This window comes from Babylonia areolata, chromosome 1 (genome assembly GCF_041734735.1).
Source record: "Babylonia areolata isolate BAREFJ2019XMU chromosome 1, ASM4173473v1, whole genome shotgun sequence".
In the NCBI taxonomy this organism is placed as follows: domain Eukaryota; kingdom Metazoa; phylum Mollusca; class Gastropoda; order Neogastropoda; family Buccinidae; genus Babylonia; species Babylonia areolata.
The window spans coordinates 94,470,879-94,490,085 of NC_134876.1; the positions used below are offsets into that span (position 1 = coordinate 94,470,879).

At 39.6% G+C, this 19,207-nt stretch overlaps 3 protein-coding genes across 3 annotated transcripts in view; 1 reads left to right on the forward strand and 2 right to left on the reverse strand.

The window, feature by feature from the left end:
- Positions 1-812, reverse strand: part of LOC143289677 (WD repeat-containing protein 90-like) — a 45,549-nt gene extending 44,737 nt beyond the window's left edge. The window contains exon 1 of the mRNA XM_076598727.1: positions 697-812. Within this exon, the coding sequence (XP_076454842.1) occupies positions 697-706 (10 nt within the window). The 5' untranslated portion in view covers positions 707-812. The remainder of the gene's footprint in view (positions 1-696) is intronic.
- A 4,728-nt stretch (positions 813-5,540) lies between these two features.
- LOC143291792 (uncharacterized) lies at positions 5,541-6,592 on the forward strand. The gene is made up of 2 exons (XM_076601957.1): positions 5,541-5,671; positions 6,259-6,592. The coding sequence occupies exons 1-2, from the start codon at positions 5,541-5,543 to the stop codon at positions 6,590-6,592; spliced, it is 465 nt and encodes a 154-aa protein (XP_076458072.1).
- Positions 6,593-9,498: 2,906 nt separating this feature from the next.
- LOC143294224 (UPF0193 protein EVG1 homolog) overlaps positions 9,499-19,207 on the reverse strand; it is a 10,348-nt gene continuing 639 nt past the window's right edge. Inside the window, exons 2-7 of the mRNA XM_076605658.1 lie at positions 17,467-17,529; positions 15,816-15,912; positions 14,630-14,715; positions 14,113-14,247; positions 13,109-13,209; positions 9,499-10,131 (exon numbers count right to left, since the gene is read on the reverse strand). Of these exons, the coding sequence (XP_076461773.1) occupies positions 10,012-10,131; positions 13,109-13,209; positions 14,113-14,247; positions 14,630-14,715; positions 15,816-15,912; positions 17,467-17,529 (602 nt within the window). The 3' untranslated portion in view covers positions 9,499-10,011. The remainder of the gene's footprint in view (positions 10,132-13,108; positions 13,210-14,112; positions 14,248-14,629; positions 14,716-15,815; positions 15,913-17,466; positions 17,530-19,207) is intronic.

Below are 19,207 nucleotides of genomic sequence, written 5' to 3' on the forward strand. Positions count from 1 at the left end.
TACTAGTATCCACTCAATCTGAAAGGCAATATTTAAATAACTTGAAAGGGTGCTCAATTTCTCTCTTGGTCTTCCACAGAGGAAATAATGTCTTGTTTCTCTTTCATTAGTTTTAAGTTTTCTTTCAGACTGAACCATTATCATTCACAGCACCTTTTCATTTTGATCCTTGGCTTGAGATCGCTAAAAGTGAAAAGATTCTGGGATGGATCAAACAGACGATAAAAAATACTTTTAAAACTGGGCACAAATGTGTCGCAGGGACTGTTTTGTTTGTTTCTCAGTTAAGAAACATTGTTATTTCATAATGGGATTGGGATGGGGATGGGAGGAGGGAAATATTACCTTTGATGTTCTACCTTAAATAACAAAGTGGTTTGACTGCTGAATTTTCGTTCCCACTCCCAGCACGATGAGCAAATAGAAAGGAGTGGAGTCCTGCTTCAATCTACCGTACAAACAGAATTAAGTTAACGAAATGCAACAATTCTACATTGTGATACACAATCTTGCTTTTTCCCTTAAAATATGATGTTCATAAAATAGTGTCATTTCTTTCACATAATATGACAATATTTCGTGACCAAACAGTGGATGAGAAGCGTCCGTTGCTATGCTGATGCTCAATGAAATATCACAAATCATCATGCACCCATATTCCAACATAAGACGGACCCCCAAAATCCAAGTACTCACGGTTTGACATGACTGAACGATTAAGAGCTTAAGGTGAAGCATAAACAAACTGTTTCACATGTCAGTAAAAATGCGTCTGGACTTGTCATTTAATGTTTGGGTTTGCCGCCATTTTGACGGAAATCTCATATTTTGACCGAAGCTATTTCCTTCGCAAGAAGAGGGCTTAAAAGAAGGGTAACAATTCAGGTTCAGTTCAGGGTCAGGTCAGGGGCGATGCCAAGCATCGTTGCCTTGCTGCTTTATACACCCCGTCGGTTTTCGCTTTGTTTTCTGTTGTTCCTACTGAGTTTTTTTTTTTTTTTTTTTGTTTTTTTTTGGTCAGGTACTCCCAAGCCCCGGCTCACCTTTGACCATCAAAGTCAAACATTGTTCTCTATGATATCGTGGTCATCAATAAGCTTTTTAAAGGCATTTATGTTAGGTGTACGTTTGATTTCTGGGGTTAGTCTGTTCCAGTTGTTGTTACTCTGTAACAAAAAAGTATTTTCTAATGTTGCTACTTTGATGTTGCTTCTGAATTTTGTCGGTACTGTTACGGGTTACAATGTTAGTTTGTGGATTAATAAAGAAACATGCTTTGTCAATGTCGTCAACATTATTCAGTATATATTCTATACGCTTGTATCAAGTCCCCTCGTACCCTTCTTGCTTTAAGGGAAGGGAGCTTAATATATATATATTTTAGCCTTTCTTCATTAGAAAATTCCTTTAATTCATGGACTAATTTTGTTATTCGTCTTTTGCCGTGCACCTCCAATTGCAGCAGATTGACCCTTTAAGTTTTGGGAACCAAACCGTGTTTGCATATTCTAATATAGGTCTTACCAATGCTTTATATAGTCTTAAAAACGTACTGTTGTCCAGAAATATGAAGGTACGCTTGATTATACCAGTTCTCTGATTTGCCTTATTTATTATGCATGCAATATGCTTGTCAAAGAATACTGAGGTTTTTATATAAAAACAACAACAACAACAACAAAAGAAACAAACCGGCAAACAAAAAAAAAAACCTAAATCATTTTCTTCTTCACATTTTTAAACATTAAACTCTTTATCACTAATTTTCATTAAGTAGTCATGTTCAGGGTTTTTGCTACTATTATGGAGCACTTTGCACTTTGTAGCATTAAAGTATAGGTTCCATGTGTCTGTCCATTCCACTAGTTAAGTTAAGGGGATGTGTATATTTTAGTGTCATCAGCAAATATTTTACAAGTGCCATTTATATACTGATTGTGGAAGATCATTTATAAATATAATAAAAAGAATAGGTCCCACTTCTTTATCAGAAAGAGGACCACATGCAGAGTCTGCATGAATGTTGGCTTTGTTGCAAGCAAAATGAAAATTAACATATAATCTTAATGAATATAATTAAAATCTACAAAAGAACTTTTTTCAAATTTTGCAGCAATATAAGATCTTTTTACATCTACTTTATGCAGAATCATGAAATATGATTCTTTTTTCTCCCACGTTGTAGCTAGTGTGTATATCAGTGCGTGCGTGCGTACCGACGGTGAACGCGCGTGCGTGAATGTGTGTGTGTGTGTGTGTGTGTGTGTGTGTGTGTGTTTGAGTGTGTGTGTGTGTGTTGAGAGAGACTGAGAGAGAGAGAGCATGCGTGCATTTCTGTGTAGGTGTTTCAGACATACAATTGAATGCATGCTCAAGAGCTCATCCCTTTCCAGTATGAAATAAAATGACTATTGGTGAGTGAGTCAGCTTTGATGGTTTTAGAAATTGTTGGTCGTTTTTAAAATTTTTTTTTTTATTGTATTCTATTTACGGTTGTGTGCTATGGTTTGTGTGTGTGTGTGTGTGTGTGTGTGTGTGTGTGTGTGTGAGTGCGTGCGCGTGTGCTTGTGTGTATCGTGTATGTGTGTATGGGGGAGGGGTGGATAATTTTTGTATCTTGTGGTCAATTTCTTCCCGGCTTTTTTGATATTTACATATGTGTTCTATTTGTAAACGCCTAGGGCTTATTTTCAAGATTAGGCGTAAATGCTAATAATAATAATAATAATAACACAAAACATCCACTCTTTGCTTCAACTCTCTCACTGATCCCTACTTTCCTGTCTGTCTTTCTGATCTCCTTCATGTCTATAACCCTGCCAGAAAACTCCGCTCTTCTTTAAACAACAGAACCTTTACTGTTCCTCGAACCCGGCAAAACAAACACTTATGGCAACCGATCTTTTTCTCACTTTGCGACAACTGTACGTGTGGAACCATCTCCCACTCACAACTCGTCACTCTGAAACCTCACAGTCCAAAACTGCCCTCATGACGCACCTGTTCAGACAGTCATACAATGTCGTATGAAATAGAGGTGTGTGTGTGTGTGTGTGTGTGTGTGTGTGTGTGTGTGAATATTTGTTTCATCTTTCCAGTTTTAATCTTTTTATGTTGTGTATAATGTTTCTCCGAGGAAATGCTTAATTAACAGGAACTGTTTTATCATGTAATGTCGTAGTTAGTTCACATTATTTGATTGTTGATCTGTGTTCGTGTGTGTATGTGCCTGCAGGTGCGTGTATGTGTTTGTGTCATTGCGTGAGTGCGTGAGTAGTGTGTCTGGGTGTGCGTGCGTTTGTCGGTGCAGTGGGCGGTTGTGTATTCATTTGTTCTACAATAAATATCTTCTCACTGAAAGTGACATTTCGCACATGTATTCAAGTTTAATATTTCATCCTGATATCTATCTTTTTGCATCATACTCTGCATGCATTGATCATGGAAAGAATACATCTGATAAAAAGATCAGTCCTAAATAAGGATCCAGCAGACCTTGACGTAATACTCTAGGCTTAAGTTGGTGAACCGGCTGTAACGGCTTTGCTGTTCCTTTGGATCCATCAGTGTTGAGGAGAGGGGGGACGTGCTGCATGGGCGACAGCCTGTCCTCCGTATAACACTGCCCAGGCTTGTCATGCATCATACATCCACATAAAGCTTACACCCACGACCGGAGAGGACACTCCGGCCTCGCGTATAGCGTACACAGTATACACTACACGGGAGGCAGCAGAAACCGGTTATAAGCCATTGCTCGACTGGCGTAGTGCGAGGCGCCATGGGTTGCTTCCGACGGTGTGAGAGATTTTCGGATCTCACTAGACAGCTATCGCCTCAAGCTGGGCAGCCCCCAGGCAGTAATGTGCTGTCCCGCAACGGTCTGCTTTCCTCAGTGGGTGCATAGGGATTCAGGAGTCACCCGAATAGCAAACGGCAACCATCGCACCAGGCAAAAACAAAAGTCAACGAAAGAAACCAGCTTTAAAAGTGGGAAGTTGGAACGTCTGGACAATGATGACTGGCCTTTCTGAAAACCTGCAGGACATCAGTGACTTCAGGAAGACAGCTATCATAAATGACGTGCCCAGGAGACTGAATGTGGACATCACCACCCTCCAAGAAACATGGCTTGCTGACTCGGGCACCTTGAAGGAGAAGGACTACACGTTCTACTGGCAGGGGAAGGGTCCCAGAGATCACGGAGTAGGATTTGCAGTGAGAAACAGCTTGCTGAGTATGGTAGAACCAGGCAGCGGCGGATCCGAGCGCCTTCTGATTCTGCGCCTTTCTACCATCGCAGGCATTGTCACCCTCGTCAGTGTATATGCCCCAACACTGTCTGCCACTCCGGATGCAAAGGATGAGTTGCATCCGTCATCAGGGGTACCCCCAGCAAGGAGCAACTTGGTCTCCTGGATGACTTCAACGCCAGAGTTGGTGCAGATCACGACTCGTGGCCAACATGCCTTGGTCGGTTTGGAGTGGGCAAAATGATCGAGAACGAACAGCGGCTACTGGAACTGTGCTCTTATGTAGTACGACCTGTGCATCACCAACTCCTTCCAAACAAAACCTCAACACAAGGTCTCCTGGCGACACCCACGCTCAAAGCACTGGCATCAACTAGATCTAATCCTGGTTAGGCTTGCCGCCATTAACAATGTTCTTCACACACGCAACAGCGCGGACTGCGATTCCGACCACTCCTTGGCTTCAAGGTCAGACTGCAACCGAAGAAGCTCCACCGCACGAAGAAACAAGGCAACCCTCGCACTGATGTCAGCAAGGTATCTCAGCCAGACCTCATCAAACAGCTTGCAGAGTCTTTTCAGAACAAACTTGGCGCCTCACAGCCTGGAGACTCTGTCAGAGAGAAGTAGGGAGCTCTGCGAGATACTATGCACCACACAGCCTTGGTTACATTTGGGAAGAAAACTTGAAGTCACACGACTGGTTTGAGGCCAAGTCGACCGAGATTACTCCCGTTACTGAAGCCAAGCGTGCCGCCCTTGTGGAGAACAAGCGATCACCCAGTGAGGCGAACCTGCAGATTCTCAGGGCTGCCAGGTGTAAGGCTCAGCAGACTGCCCAGCGATGCACCAACGAGTACTAGACAGAGCTCAGCGTGAACATCCAGACAGTCTTTATTACAGGAAACTGGGGAATATACGACGGCATCAAGAAGGCACTAGGGCCAACCCAGAGCAGGACGGCAATCCTCAAGTCCTTCGCTTGGGAATTTATCAGAGATTTAGGCAAGCAGATGGAGAGATGGATGGAACACTACACCGACCTCTACTCCAGAGAGATCACTGTGCCCCCCTCTGCCCTCGATACTGTCGAGTGTCTGCCGAGAGCTGGATGCACAGCCGACTTTGGAAGAACTCAGCAAGGCCATTGACAGACTGGCTTCCGGCAAGGCCCCAGGCATCGATGGGATACCCTCCTACCTTATAAAGCACTGTAAGACTACTCTGCTGCATCCTTTGCATGAATTCCTGTGTCAGTGCTGGCTGGAAGGAGCTGTACCATAGGACATGAGGGACGCCAAGATTATCACCCTCTACAAGAAAAAGGGTGAGAGAAGGGACTGTAACAAATATAGAGGCATCTCCCTTCTCAGCATCATTGGCAAAGTCTTTGCAAGGGTCATCTTGATCCGCCTGCAGTAACTGTCAGAACGAGTCTACCCAGAGTCACAGCATAGCTTTCGAGCTGAATGGTCTACAGTAGACATGGTCTTCTCCCTTTGTCAACTCAAGGAAAATGCAGAGAACAAAAAACGCCCCAGTACGTCACCTTCATTGACCTCACAAAGGCTTTCGATCTTGTCAGTAGAGACGAACTCTTCAAGATTCTTTCAAAGATCAGCTGCCAAGCAAAACTGCAGAGCATGATTGAATCCTTCCATTCCAACATGAAGGGGACAGTGAAGTTCAACGGCAGCTCATCTTTGCCCTTTCATATCCGCAGCGGTGTCAGCAAGGCTGTGTCCTCACTCTCACACTTTTCAGTATTTTCTTTGCCCTGCTTCCGAAACACGCCTTCGGAACAGCTTCTTCTTCTTCTTCCTCCTTCATGGGCTGCAACTCCGACTTTCACTCATATGTACACGAGTGGGCTTTTATATGTGTGACTGTTTTTACCCCGCCATGTTGGCAGCCATACTCTGTCTTTGGGGGTAGGCACAGCAAAAGAGGGAAAATATCTATGATCCAGATCAGACGGCAGGTTATTAAATCTCCCCTGCCTCAGAGCCAAGAAAAAGATTCAAGAAGCCCTCATCAGAGACATGTTGTTTGCTGACGACGCAGCAGTGACGACACACAACCAGCAGGAGCTACAGGCACTGATGGACCGCTTCTCCCAGGCCTGCAAGGATTTCGGACTGACCATCAGCCTGAAGAAGACAAACATCTTGGGGAAGGGCAAAGAGAAACCACCAGCCATCACCACAGATGACTACAAGCTTGACATTGTCCACCAGTTCACCTTACTCGGTTCTACCATCTCCAATCTCTCCTTAGACAGTGAAATTGACAAGAGGATCAGGAAGGCAGCTACAATACTTGCTCGCCTTCCAACTTGATTGTGGACAAACCAAAAACTGATGGTGAAGACAAAGATGGCAGTGTACAGTGCCTGTGTCATCAGCACACTGTTGTATGGCAGCGAGACATGGACCACGTATGCCAGGCAGGAGAGAAAGCTCAACGCCTTCCATTTGAGAAACATCCGCCATATATTGAGCATACCCTGGCAAGACAAGAGTGTCCAACACCGAGGTCCCGTCCCACGCCTACCTTCCCAGCATGTTCACCTTGCTCAGACAGCGTACACTGTGCTGGCTGGGCCATGTCCACCGCATGGAGGATGGCCACATCCCAAAAGACATTCTATATGGTGAGCTGACATCTGGGAAAAGAACCACTGGCCACCCACAGCTGTGCTATAAGGACTGCAAGAGAGACATGAAGGCGCTCGACATTGACACCTTGTTATGGGAGGATCTCGCAGCTGACCGCACAAGGTGGAGAAGTACCTTGAACCAACACCTCCAGGCAGGGAGAGAGAAACTGTTAAATGCAGCGGCAGACAAACAAGCACACAGAAAAGAACGCAACAGCTCCAGCAGACAAGACACGACATACAGGTGCGACCTTTGCGACGGAGACTGTCATTCCTGCATTGGCCTCTACAGCCATAAGTGAAGCTGCTTCAGATGACCAGATAGCCAAGATGAACAGGATGTTCACCAATGACTGACCCTGATCAACGGATGCCTACTACAAGCTTGATTGACGTGTGTGTGCGTGTTCATTTGTTCTTTTGCTGAATGTCTATCCACATTTCTGATTTTAGATGAAAATCTGTCATCTCCCCCACCCCACCCATGCCTTAAGTCATCAGGACTTTCCCTGTTCCTCTCTTCTCAATAAGCATTAAAAAAAAAAGAATATAAATGAAATAAAACAAACTAACAAGTCAACCAGTAGAATTACAACAAAGAGCCAATTGGGCTCCAAATTTAACTCTAAACTATTTCAAAGACATGTTGATTATCATATAAGACATTTCTAATGGAAGCAGATGGAACTGCAGATTTTGTAAATGACATAGGTAAATATGTTTTTAACTGTTCACATTCATGTGTGTGCATGCGTGTGTGAGTGCGTGTGTGTGTTCATTCTTTTGTTTAACGTCTTTTCGCTGTAAGTGATATTACATGAGGGTAGCAAAAAAAAATCAAGTGGGTGGAGGGGGGGGTGGGGGGGGGGATTACTGTGTACGCATGTGAGTAAGTGAAAGTGTGTGTGTGTGTGTTACATATAGAAAATGATTGATTTAAGTTTTGTTAAAAGAACAAAACAAAAACAAACAAAAACAACCCCAACCAAACAAACAAACAACAACAACAACAAACACAACATATTTCTAATGAAAAACTAACAACTATAACACTGAACCAACTGGACTGTTTAACAAGATCATACATTAGCAATGGACTGCTGAAGATCGTCAACACTGAAGATGATTTCAGTTCAGGGATGTGAGACTTTAACATATCGCAAGTTGGTATATGATCGGCTGTTACGTGAGCACCACAGATGCAAGAAACATTACTGACATATTTTGTCCTAAAACAATTCATTTTCCATCTGCAGATTAGAGAAATGATTTGCCTCTTATGAAAATCATTATGGTAATGTTTTCCCATGAAACCATACATTTTCTGCATATTCTTATGTAACTCCGAGTTACCGGTGTGTTTTTCTCCAAACTGAAATTTTGACCATTGGACTTTTTCTACCATGGTGCAACATTCCTGTAGTGAAAGTGAAATATTTAAATCTAACTCCTTATATGTGTGTTTGTGTGTGTGATATCAATTTAACATCTTTCACTAAAGTGATATCAGATAGTGGGAGCAAATTGTGTGTATGTGTGTGTGTGTGTGTGTGTGTGTGTGTGAGAGAGAGAGAGAGAGAGAGAGAGAGAGAGAGAGAGAGAGAGAGAGAGCAGTCTTCAGTTTAACGTCTGTTCACTAGAAATGTTATTAGTTAAGTGTTATTAGTGTTATTATTGTGTGAGTGTCTCTCCCTCTCTTTGTCTCATGCACACACACACACACACACACACACACAAATGCATACACACATGTATATGTATCAGTCATAAGACACTGGTTGCAATTAGACTTGGACCAAAGAATATGATTTCAATATCAATTGGAAATGATTTACTGTTTGACCTTGAACTGAGTATATTAATTAGTAGCAAATAAAAAGAACTGGTGACCAAATGCTGCCTCAAAAATAAGAATGTCTCTTTAATGCTGATTATGGGATACTTCTCTGTTCAATTCCAGAACTGACTGAATGCAAAAAAAAATCACAGATCTTTAACTCATGAAAAGGGGATGCACGATGATAACATATCAATTTTGAATGCTTCCTCTCATCTATTTGCAGTATGCAATACTGCTGTTAATTATTTCTTGACCTGTGGCAAAGTGGTTCATACTGTGGACTGAAGATAACTTTACCCACATTCAATGCTTTTACTGACATAGACACAGCTTCTCTAAGTGTCTGTAGCTTATGACACAAAGGAAAGAAGAAACTGGATGGCTGCTCTCCATGAAGAACACAAAATATGCTAAACACTCTACACTTTAACAGTCAGTTTCTTCAAATGCACACACATGTCACCAGACTGACTGAAACTGGTGAAGCATTTGTTGAGACAAAATTGGGTAGTTGTAAAATCACAAACACAATGTACATCTTGGAAGCTATCACAGATTTATTCAGTGTAGATCTGAAGAAAATAATAATCTGACATTGCTGGGAATGAACATGTGTATTTCACTTTCAAAATAAAAATCTGTATTTGTCAGTGACAAAGAAATATTAATGTGAACTTAAACCCAGCAATACAGGCACAACATGCATACATGTGCACACACACACCCTCTCTCTTTCTTTCTCTCCCTCTCTGTCTCTCTTACTGATCTATTCCCTTTCAATATATCTATCAATTACATATATAACTATTACATTTTTTTAAATTCAAAAGATTAATAGGAGATTTAAAAATTACACACACAAAACTGTGGTTTTAAAAAGTAAAGTGCATGACCAAACAACTTTCTTCTTCGTGCACATGTTTGCGTGTACATGAATGAGACCAGAATATGAATTTAGCAATAATTAGGATGCTGCATTGTGAAAGATAGAAAACTGCAATCATTTTGCAATGTATTCAAGCATTGTATGTATCTGATCATTTACGGACTCTTTCCTTCAATTCATACATTCTAGGACATGATTTTCATCACTTTCTTCAGATGCATTAATTATGAATGTCCTGAATGGTGGATGATTGATTTGAAATATTATCTGTTCAATTTCTGAACTGAGCATCCATCAAGGCATTCATCAGTAACACATGCAGGTGACGTCATATCATGATTAAAGTGAGTTGTAGAAAATCAAGTTGAATCCATCAGGACATAGTAGCATGTGGGATTCCTTCCTTTTTCTGTCCTTGAGCAGCTTTCTTTTTCATCATCTCTTCCAGCTGCTGGGAACGTTTCTTGTCAATGACTTCCATCTCACGGACTTTCTGAAATCAAATTATTACAGCATTTAAGGCACAGTTTGATGCAAGCAGAACACATGGAGTGGTCATGGAGTGATGAAAGACACATAAAAAAAAGAAAAAAAAAAAGAAAAAAAAGAAAAAGGGAAGATCCTTGACTGAATTAACGAATTTGCCAGATATATTTTCATCCATGTCTTGGGCCTTTCATGGTTGTCTGTAAATCGTCAGCTGCTTTTCCAAATGAGATGAATTAGGTTTGTATTGTTTGTTTTGGTTTTTCTATTTTTTGTTTTCTGCCTTGTGAGCATCATAGTTTAAACACATTAGAGAAAACTGCAACACAGAATATGTCTTGTCAAATTGCATTCAAGTGCTCTCCCCTTGCCAGGGAATTTTGAGGGATCAGGGGTAATTAAAAAAAAACAACAACCCCCCAAAAAAAACAAAAAACAAAAACAAAACAAAACCCCACTCCTTTATCTCTATTCTCCATCTTCTCAAATTACGTGAAAGTACCGTGCCTTCACTGTCAGTCATGGTCACTTGCTAAGAAATTATGTCTGATTGGACGGATCGACTGATGAAAGAGTCAGACGTTGTCTGTTTCGTCACTGTCACCCTGTCAAATCATTATTGAGAGAAAAGGGGTCACTATAATAGTATGTTTATAATCCAGACACATGAAACTAACCATTCAGAGTCAGTTGATGTTCACTGTACCAAACTCCAATGATGGAAAATATGAAATGCATGCAGGACGTCAGTGGACGTGTTACAGGCACAATGGCAACACTTTTTGCAGGACGTCATTTGACATCTTATAGGCATTCAACTGGTTAACTCTTTCTATACTAAGGTACACTATAGCATACCTCATGTGCACAAAGCTTTGTTACTCTGGTACGCTATAGTGTACCGCGAGTTAAAAAATTCATAGTTCATAGGTTAACGGTTTTGTGCAAAACTAAATGGCACAGCTCTGTTCTACAGTCACCCAAAAGTGCACCTGTATATTTATTGTGGCTGAAAATGCCTTTGTTTGAGTACAATACATGTGAGCGTACAGTCACCCTTCTCGCTCGCTCACTCAACAAGATGGCATCTCCGTCAACTTCGGCAAGTACTGTGGCTCAAAGTCGAATGCAAACTGATCCTATAGTGGATACAGAATAGAATAGAACAGAATAGAATATGTCTTTATTACCAAGTGTACCAGGGTCACAAGGAATATTGGGGGGGATAGTACATAACAAGATACGAACATAAATCAAAAATCATACACAAACACAGATGCAGTAGAAATTAGGATACATACAAGTGCATATCAATATAAAAACTTGTGTATACTCACACATGCACACACACACACACACACATGCACACACACACACACACAAACTCTCTCTCTCTCTCTCACACACACACATGTTTGAACAGAAGCTGCATAGTACATGTGGATGGGGTTGATGACTAGATCTTCAGGTAGATGGTTGTTGATTGCGCAGTTCTATTTATCATACTGGATTTGTTTGAGAGACAGGGCATTGACTGCTTTGGGGAAAAAGCTATTGGCAAAGTGATTCGTTTTTGTCCTTATGCTTCTGTACTGTCGACCAGAGGGGAGCATCTCGAAAATCCCAAAAGCTGAATGTGATTCGTCCTGGCTGATTGATTTTGTTTTTCTGAGTAGCCGCTTATAATATATGTCTTCTAGAGAAGGTAGATCAGCCCCGGTAATCTTGGTGGCAGTTTTTACGATTCTGTTAAGGGCTGCAACTTCTGCCTTGGAAATGTTTCCGAACCAAACAGTAATAGCAAAAGTCAGCACACTTTCAATGACTGCTCGGTAGAAATCAACCATGGTTTCTTTTTTAATTCCGAACTTTTTGAGGCGCCGAAGAAAGTACAGGCGCTGTTGTGCTTTCTTAACAATTTTTCCCATATTTTTCTCCCATTTCAAATCGTTGGAAATGATCAGTCCGAGAAATTAAAAGTCGCTGATGATCTCTACTTGCTTGTCTTTAATGACAAGTGGTAAGGGGTCAGATCTGGTCTTCCTGAAATCTAAAATTAATTCTTTGGTTTTTGATACATTGAGTTCTAAGTTGTTTTGATCACACCAGCTGACAAGTTCCAGTACTTCTTCCCTATATTTTGACTCATCACTGTTCGTAATCAGCCCTTCTAGAGTAGTATCGTCGGCAAACTTGACCATGGTATTACATTCACTTTGAGTTGCACAGTCATGTGTGAATAGTGAGTACAACAGTGGGGATAGAACACATCCCTGTGGCATGCCTATGTTGAGAATGCATGTGGAGGAGGTGAGGTCACCATCTTTAACAACTTGCAGTCTGCATCTTAGAAAATTTAGGATCCATGAACAAATTGATTCAGGTAGCGAGAGGTCTTTCTGTTTAAAATATAGTTTTGATAGTACTATTGTGTTGAACGCAGAGCTGTAGTCAATGAAAAGGATCCTGGCATAGCTGTTAGGATTTTTGAGATGTCTGAGAACGTGGTAGAGACATATGTCCACTGTGCATACGTATTTGCCCATTCAGTTGCTACAATTAGGAAGTGTCTATGGTTACAAAAGACCACATTTGTAAAATTTCTGATATATGAGAAAAACTGACCCCCTTTATGTCAGTTGTGAAAAACACAGATTCTTTTCAAAATAAGATAAATCAGTCAATAATTAAGTGAGTGCTTTGAAACTTTGCAAAATGTTAGTCTAATCTATTCTTTGTATCATCACAAAATTTCACCGCTGTATGTAATTGCATTCTTTTTTTAAAGATATTTTTCTTGTAACATAAACAAACAGCCAGTACAGAGAGTATATGGAAGGAAGTCATCAGGCAGTCAAAGTCCTAAAAAATCAACTTCTCTGCTATGCCAACATTAGCTGCATGAAAATGTTTGTGTACTGGTTGAAAAATATAAATAAAAAAGACAAAATGATCATGAAACAAAATAAAGTAGATAGACAAACCTGTGATATTTCTGTGGCAATGATCTGTCTGTAATTTTCTCCCTGACCCAAAGCCTCCATATCGGCAAGGAACTTTTGCCGATCCTCAATTTCACTTTGTACTGCAAACCACAAATAGTTCATTAAGTCATTATATAACCAGAAACACACACACACACACACACACACACACAATTTAAAGACTTTTGTTATCCTAGTGACCACTGTAGGGAATGGAAAATTTCAGAAAACATTATAGTCAAATACACAATGAGATTTGTCACAACAATTGCATCAATTAAAATAAACTAATTATCAACATTCCTTTCAGTGTGTGAAAAGTGTTCTACACAAACTGCACGTTTTAATGGAGTTATTAAATCTTAACAGAACTTGTTTGCCTGCAGGAGACATGTTATAAACAAAAATACATACTTGACAGATGTAACTATTTCATCAGATAACAATCTGTTACAGATCTCAGAAAAAAATGGATAAAACAAAATTCACCACCACCAATACTCACATTACATTTTCCACAAAAATATGGTATTTTCTTTACCCTCTCTGTTTCGATTGGTAAACACTGATTATTACATCTGAATTTCGATAACAAAGTCAGGTTTGTACTGGGGTATTGACAATATATTGTTCTTTCTTCAGTTTCTTTTTATAGACACACAGACAGGCACACACAGACACAGACACACAAATACACAAACTGAATATAAGCATATATAACTATAAGCATGAACACAGTCATGAAATATTTCCTACAATGAGTATTTTACCTGACAAAGCAAATACCAGATTATTATCAATACAGCATATATTTACAAAACAAAACAAATGCATGTAAAATCTAAAACTGTATAAAGAATAAAAAAAAAAAAAAAACAACCTCAGAGGACTGTAAGGAATGGGGATGTCAAATAATAAAAAAAAGAGAAAAAGATGAATAAGACTGATTCAAAACCATTTATCCACAAAGAACACAATTGCCATACGAAAGAAAAATAGCTCACATTCATCAAATCGGTCAGGTTCAGGTGGTGGTGTTTCCAAGCGTTTGCGAACTCGTTCAAGGGGAATCTTCTCCACATCCTCGCCATACGCCATGATGTTTGCCAGTTTCTCTTTTTCACGAGCTGATCTTGTAACTGACAAATCATCACAAAAGGGGAACATAGAAACTGCACCATATTTCTTACTTGGAACTTGATTTGGGTTTTATTCAATTATATATGAAAGAAGGAATACAAACGAGTTATTCCCAATACTTCAGTGTAACATGAATTATAAAATTTCCATCACCAGAACCACTAATAAATTTTGTACTTCACAATTTAGACTGTCTGCAATTTTTTTTTATTTAATGTGTAGCTGCACAAAAACAGAGAAGTATGAGCATTCTGGAGACATGAGAGAACCCAGTTATTAAAATATATCAAATGTATTGAAAAAGATGGGAAATTGTTTTTATCAAATGATTATTCCAAACTGTGAAGAGATGCAATCAAATGAATTCATTATTTGACTTACTTCCTCTGGGAGGCACATAGTCTGGTTTGACAAATGCTCCCTGAGCTTCCATTGTGTCCCTACTTCTCAACCCCCCAGAGTAGTTTCTGTAACACAGGGTGCAGACAACACACACACACACACACACACACACACACACACACACACACACACACACACATGCACACACATTTTGCATTAAATATCCCAACATGTCTAATATGGAACAAATAACAATGATTGACTGATTGATATAGATACTTATAAAGCACCTCATCCTCGGTCGGAGACCAAGCTCTAAATGCTTTACAAACATGGGGTCATTTGCACAACAGGCTGCCTACCTGGGTAGAGCCGACTGACATCGGGCGCTCATCATTCATTTCCTGTGTCATTCAATCAGATTTCAGGCACACACACTACACACTCAGACAAACATGTACCATTTAACATTTTACGTGCATGACCATTTTTGTTTATTTAGCCCGCCATGTAGGCAGCCGTACTCTGTTTTCGTGGGTGTGCATGCTGGGTGTGTTCTTGTTTCCATAATCCACCAAACGCTGACATGAATTACAGGATCTTTAACGTGCGTATTTGATCTTTTGCGTGCGTATACACACGAAGGGGGTTCAGACACTGGCAGGTCTGCACATATGTTGACCTAGGAGATCAGAAAAATCTTCACCCTTTACCCACCAGGTGCCACCGAGATTCGAATCCGGGACCCTCAGATTGAAAGTCCAACACTTTAACCATTCGACTTGATTATCAAGTCATCTAGTGTAGTCTTGTTAGCTTCTAATAAACTGATCAAACAATGATTCTGACAAAGACTCACTTTTTATGTTCATAAAATGCAGACATAATCTTTCTATCTTTCCTTCTCCTCCACTTCAAGAATTACTTCACAATGCTACTATCTAGTTACTGTATACAAAATCCTCTGCTTCTCAAATTTCAGGAAATCTTCATGGCCAACTAATCACAAATTATGAGGTTGTAATTATTTATAATTATTTTTTCATCACAAAAATTTCAGTGACTGCTGTCACATTCATAAGACTTTGAAGATTTAAGGTTTTTTTTGTTTTGTTTTTGCTTTTTTTGTTTTTTTAATAAGCAAGATCTTAGCAATACATAATCTCATATAGTCACAACATGCATGCATTCCTCTTTCAAACATAATGTTACCAGATATACTGACTTTGGGTTGAGAGTTTTACTGGGAGGTGGTTGTTTCTTTGGCTTGGCCTGTTGGACGCTTGATGTGGGGGGAACTCGCAATGGCAGCTGACCTCCACCTGAACAGGTATGATAAACACAATATAAACAGCCCATTTGTTATTTGTCTTGGCATATACATACCCTGTATGTTCTTCCTTTTTTTATTTTACAAAAGATGTGCAAATGTTAAGATCTGAACGGACACAGCAAACTCTCTTCAGTGCTTCATTTAAATAGAAGCCTGAAATAAATGTATAACGATTGTTTTTCATGTAATGCGCTTAGACTGTTGAACAGACATTGTCTTTCTTCTTTGTAAGTTGTAACTTGAATTACTGAACTTATCCTTTTGAATTCACTGAAGAGCAATGGACCACACATATTTAAAAACAGTAATGATGTAGGTCTGTTTGGTCAGATATGAGATAAAAGAGTTCTTTGATAAAAATAACATGAATAAATGTACAAAATATTTACTCAAGGAAGCATTTCCAGCTTAAAAAGGAATTTTAAAAAAACTTTCCTCGCTCCACATCTGAAAAGTAAGCATAACCCAAAAATAAAAAGTTAAAACAGTAAATATTCAAAGAACATAATCTGAAATATGTATTAGCTTAAACAGTTGTGGTGGTCTCTTCAAATGTGCACAAACACCACAACTCTTGGTCTTCTCAAATGTGCACAAACACTTAAATGGAAGTAAAAACAAATTTCTCTAATATTCATTGTAATTCAACAGAACAGAAAATGTGCTGGACCTAAAGAAATATTTTTCCCAGTAAACTTCATGCCAGTTTTTATCCACTTAGTTTGAAATAAAGAGTTATAAAGCATCACAATACAGACATTTCACTTGGCCATAAACTCCAAATACTTTGAGACATTCTTTGTACTAAAGGTTAATTTTAGTCAGATTTACTGACAACTTCTTTTCCTTAAAACAGTTCAGATGTGTTAACAATACAAAGAGCCATTCATGGTGCATTACACATAGATAGATCTGCAACTGAAATCATGATTGATTTCAATTAAGTACATATCATGTCTGTAAAAATATTAAACAAAAAAAGCCCATTCTACTGAAGTATGTGTATGTACACAAATACATATGTATGTATATAGACACAGATATACATGTATATATAGACTGATAGATAGATAGACAGATGTGTGTATGTGTGTGTGTGCACGTGCGTGTACTTATTCTCATGTGCATGTATGTAAAGTATACACATGAATAATGAATATCCATGTGAGTTTCTGCTTTTGCAGATGTATATATATGTGTGAGTATGTATATTTGTATGTAAATGTAAGAGTGTACATGAATGCATGCACGCGCGCAACACACACACACACACACTAACACATATGCACATACACACACAACCACATCTGCACATAGCTGCAAAGAAAGCAAGCATATGGTATTAAAAGCATAGAAAAGAAATTGTCTGCTGCTTATAAAATACACAAGCAATGTTTGTGTAACTGCATCAGAGCAGCAGATCTATATATGTACATAAATGAGTAAGACAGAGAACTAATTAGAAAGAGGGAGGAAGACAGGGGGTAAAAAAACAGAGCAGCCGAATGAGAAATTTTGAATACCAAGTATATAATTTACTCACCCCTCAATGTCTTATCCAGCTGACGTTGTTGGAAGTTTGTCAGTTTTGACTCTTTCATCATTTCTGTAATAATTACATTCAGACACATTGTTTATTAATTGACTGATTGTTCAACTGATTGATTGATGATAATAATAGTTATAGTAACTGATCAACTGACTGACTGATGATAATAATACTAATAGGTATAGTAAACTATCAACTAGTTATAGTAAATGATTAACTGACTGATTGATGATAATAACAGTTAGAGTAATTGATCAACTGACTGAGTGATGATGATAATAGGAATACTAACGATGATTCCCCATATCTAATTACCAGTAGGTCACTTCACATGATCCACAGTTTAAAAAAAAACCCCAAAACCCCAAAAAACAAACAAATAGACAAAACAAAACAAAAACAACAACCAAAAACAACATGTGAACTCACCACATCCAACCTGCCTCAAAATGCACATGATAAAAGAAAACAGACTGAGGAAGAGAGAGGGGGAAAACGGGGTGAGAGGAGGAGTGGATCTGGAAAAGAAGAAAACGGAAAGGAAAAGATGCAATAAAGGAGACAGGACACACAAGAGCTGTGGTTTGGGTAGTCTCTGCCTCATGGCTGGATTGCAGAAACGATCTGATATGGGTAGCTTAGAAAATTATTTCTGTCAAGCAAACTTGGCAATGCAAGGATAGTTTGTATAATCCAGCCCATGTCTGTGGAGTGATGGCCTAGAGGTAACATGTCCGCCTAGGAAGCGAGAGAATCTGAGCGCGCTGGTTCGAATCAGGTTCAGCCGCCGATATTTTCTCCCCCTCCACTAGACCTTGAGTGGTGGTCTGGACGCTAGTCATTTGGCAACAAAAGGGTTGTTCGTGGCGAAATTCTGTAGAAAAATCTACATCGATAGGAAAAACAAATAAAACTGCATGCAGGAAAAAATACAAAAAAAATGGGTGGCGACGCGCTCTCCCTGGGGAGAGCAGCTCGAATTTCACACAGTGAAATCTGTTGTGATAAAAAGAAATACAAATACAAATACAAACAGGGTAAACATGGTGATATCCATACAACTGAATGTGGTATGTTTGGTTCTCTGGGGGTACGATATGGGGCAGGAGGGGGAAGGAATGTTTGTATTCATTATCTACTGCAATGAGGTTATGGTGCTGCAAATAAATGCAATTTGCTTTGCCTTCTCTACAACGACTAAGTTAATTCAGATAACTGAGCATCGTCAATACTTTCCAAGGAAGTGAACCTCTGATCTTCTCAATACAGGCTTGGCCACAGGGTCTAACTGTATGACTGAGGCACCCCCCCCCCCCACCCCCAACCCCAAATCTCTCTCTCTCTCTCTCTCTCACACACACACACACACACATACACATATACACACACCACTCTCCTTTTTTCTTTTCATTACAAAACCAACATCAACTTATGGATGAATCTGTTGTGGGATGCTGCATATTTTCCATAATCCACTGAACACTGTCATGGATTCCTGAATCAATAACATGCATATTTGATCTTCTGCATGCATATACTTATGAAGGGGGTTCAGGCACTTGCAGGTCTACGCATATGTAGACCTGGGAGATCGGAAAATTCTCCACCCTTCACCTACCACATGCACTGAAACCAGGCATTGAACTCAGGCAACTCTGGTGAGAATCAAGCACTCAACCCAACAACATCTAAAAGCACACACACATGATTCATGATAATCCATCTGACAATGATA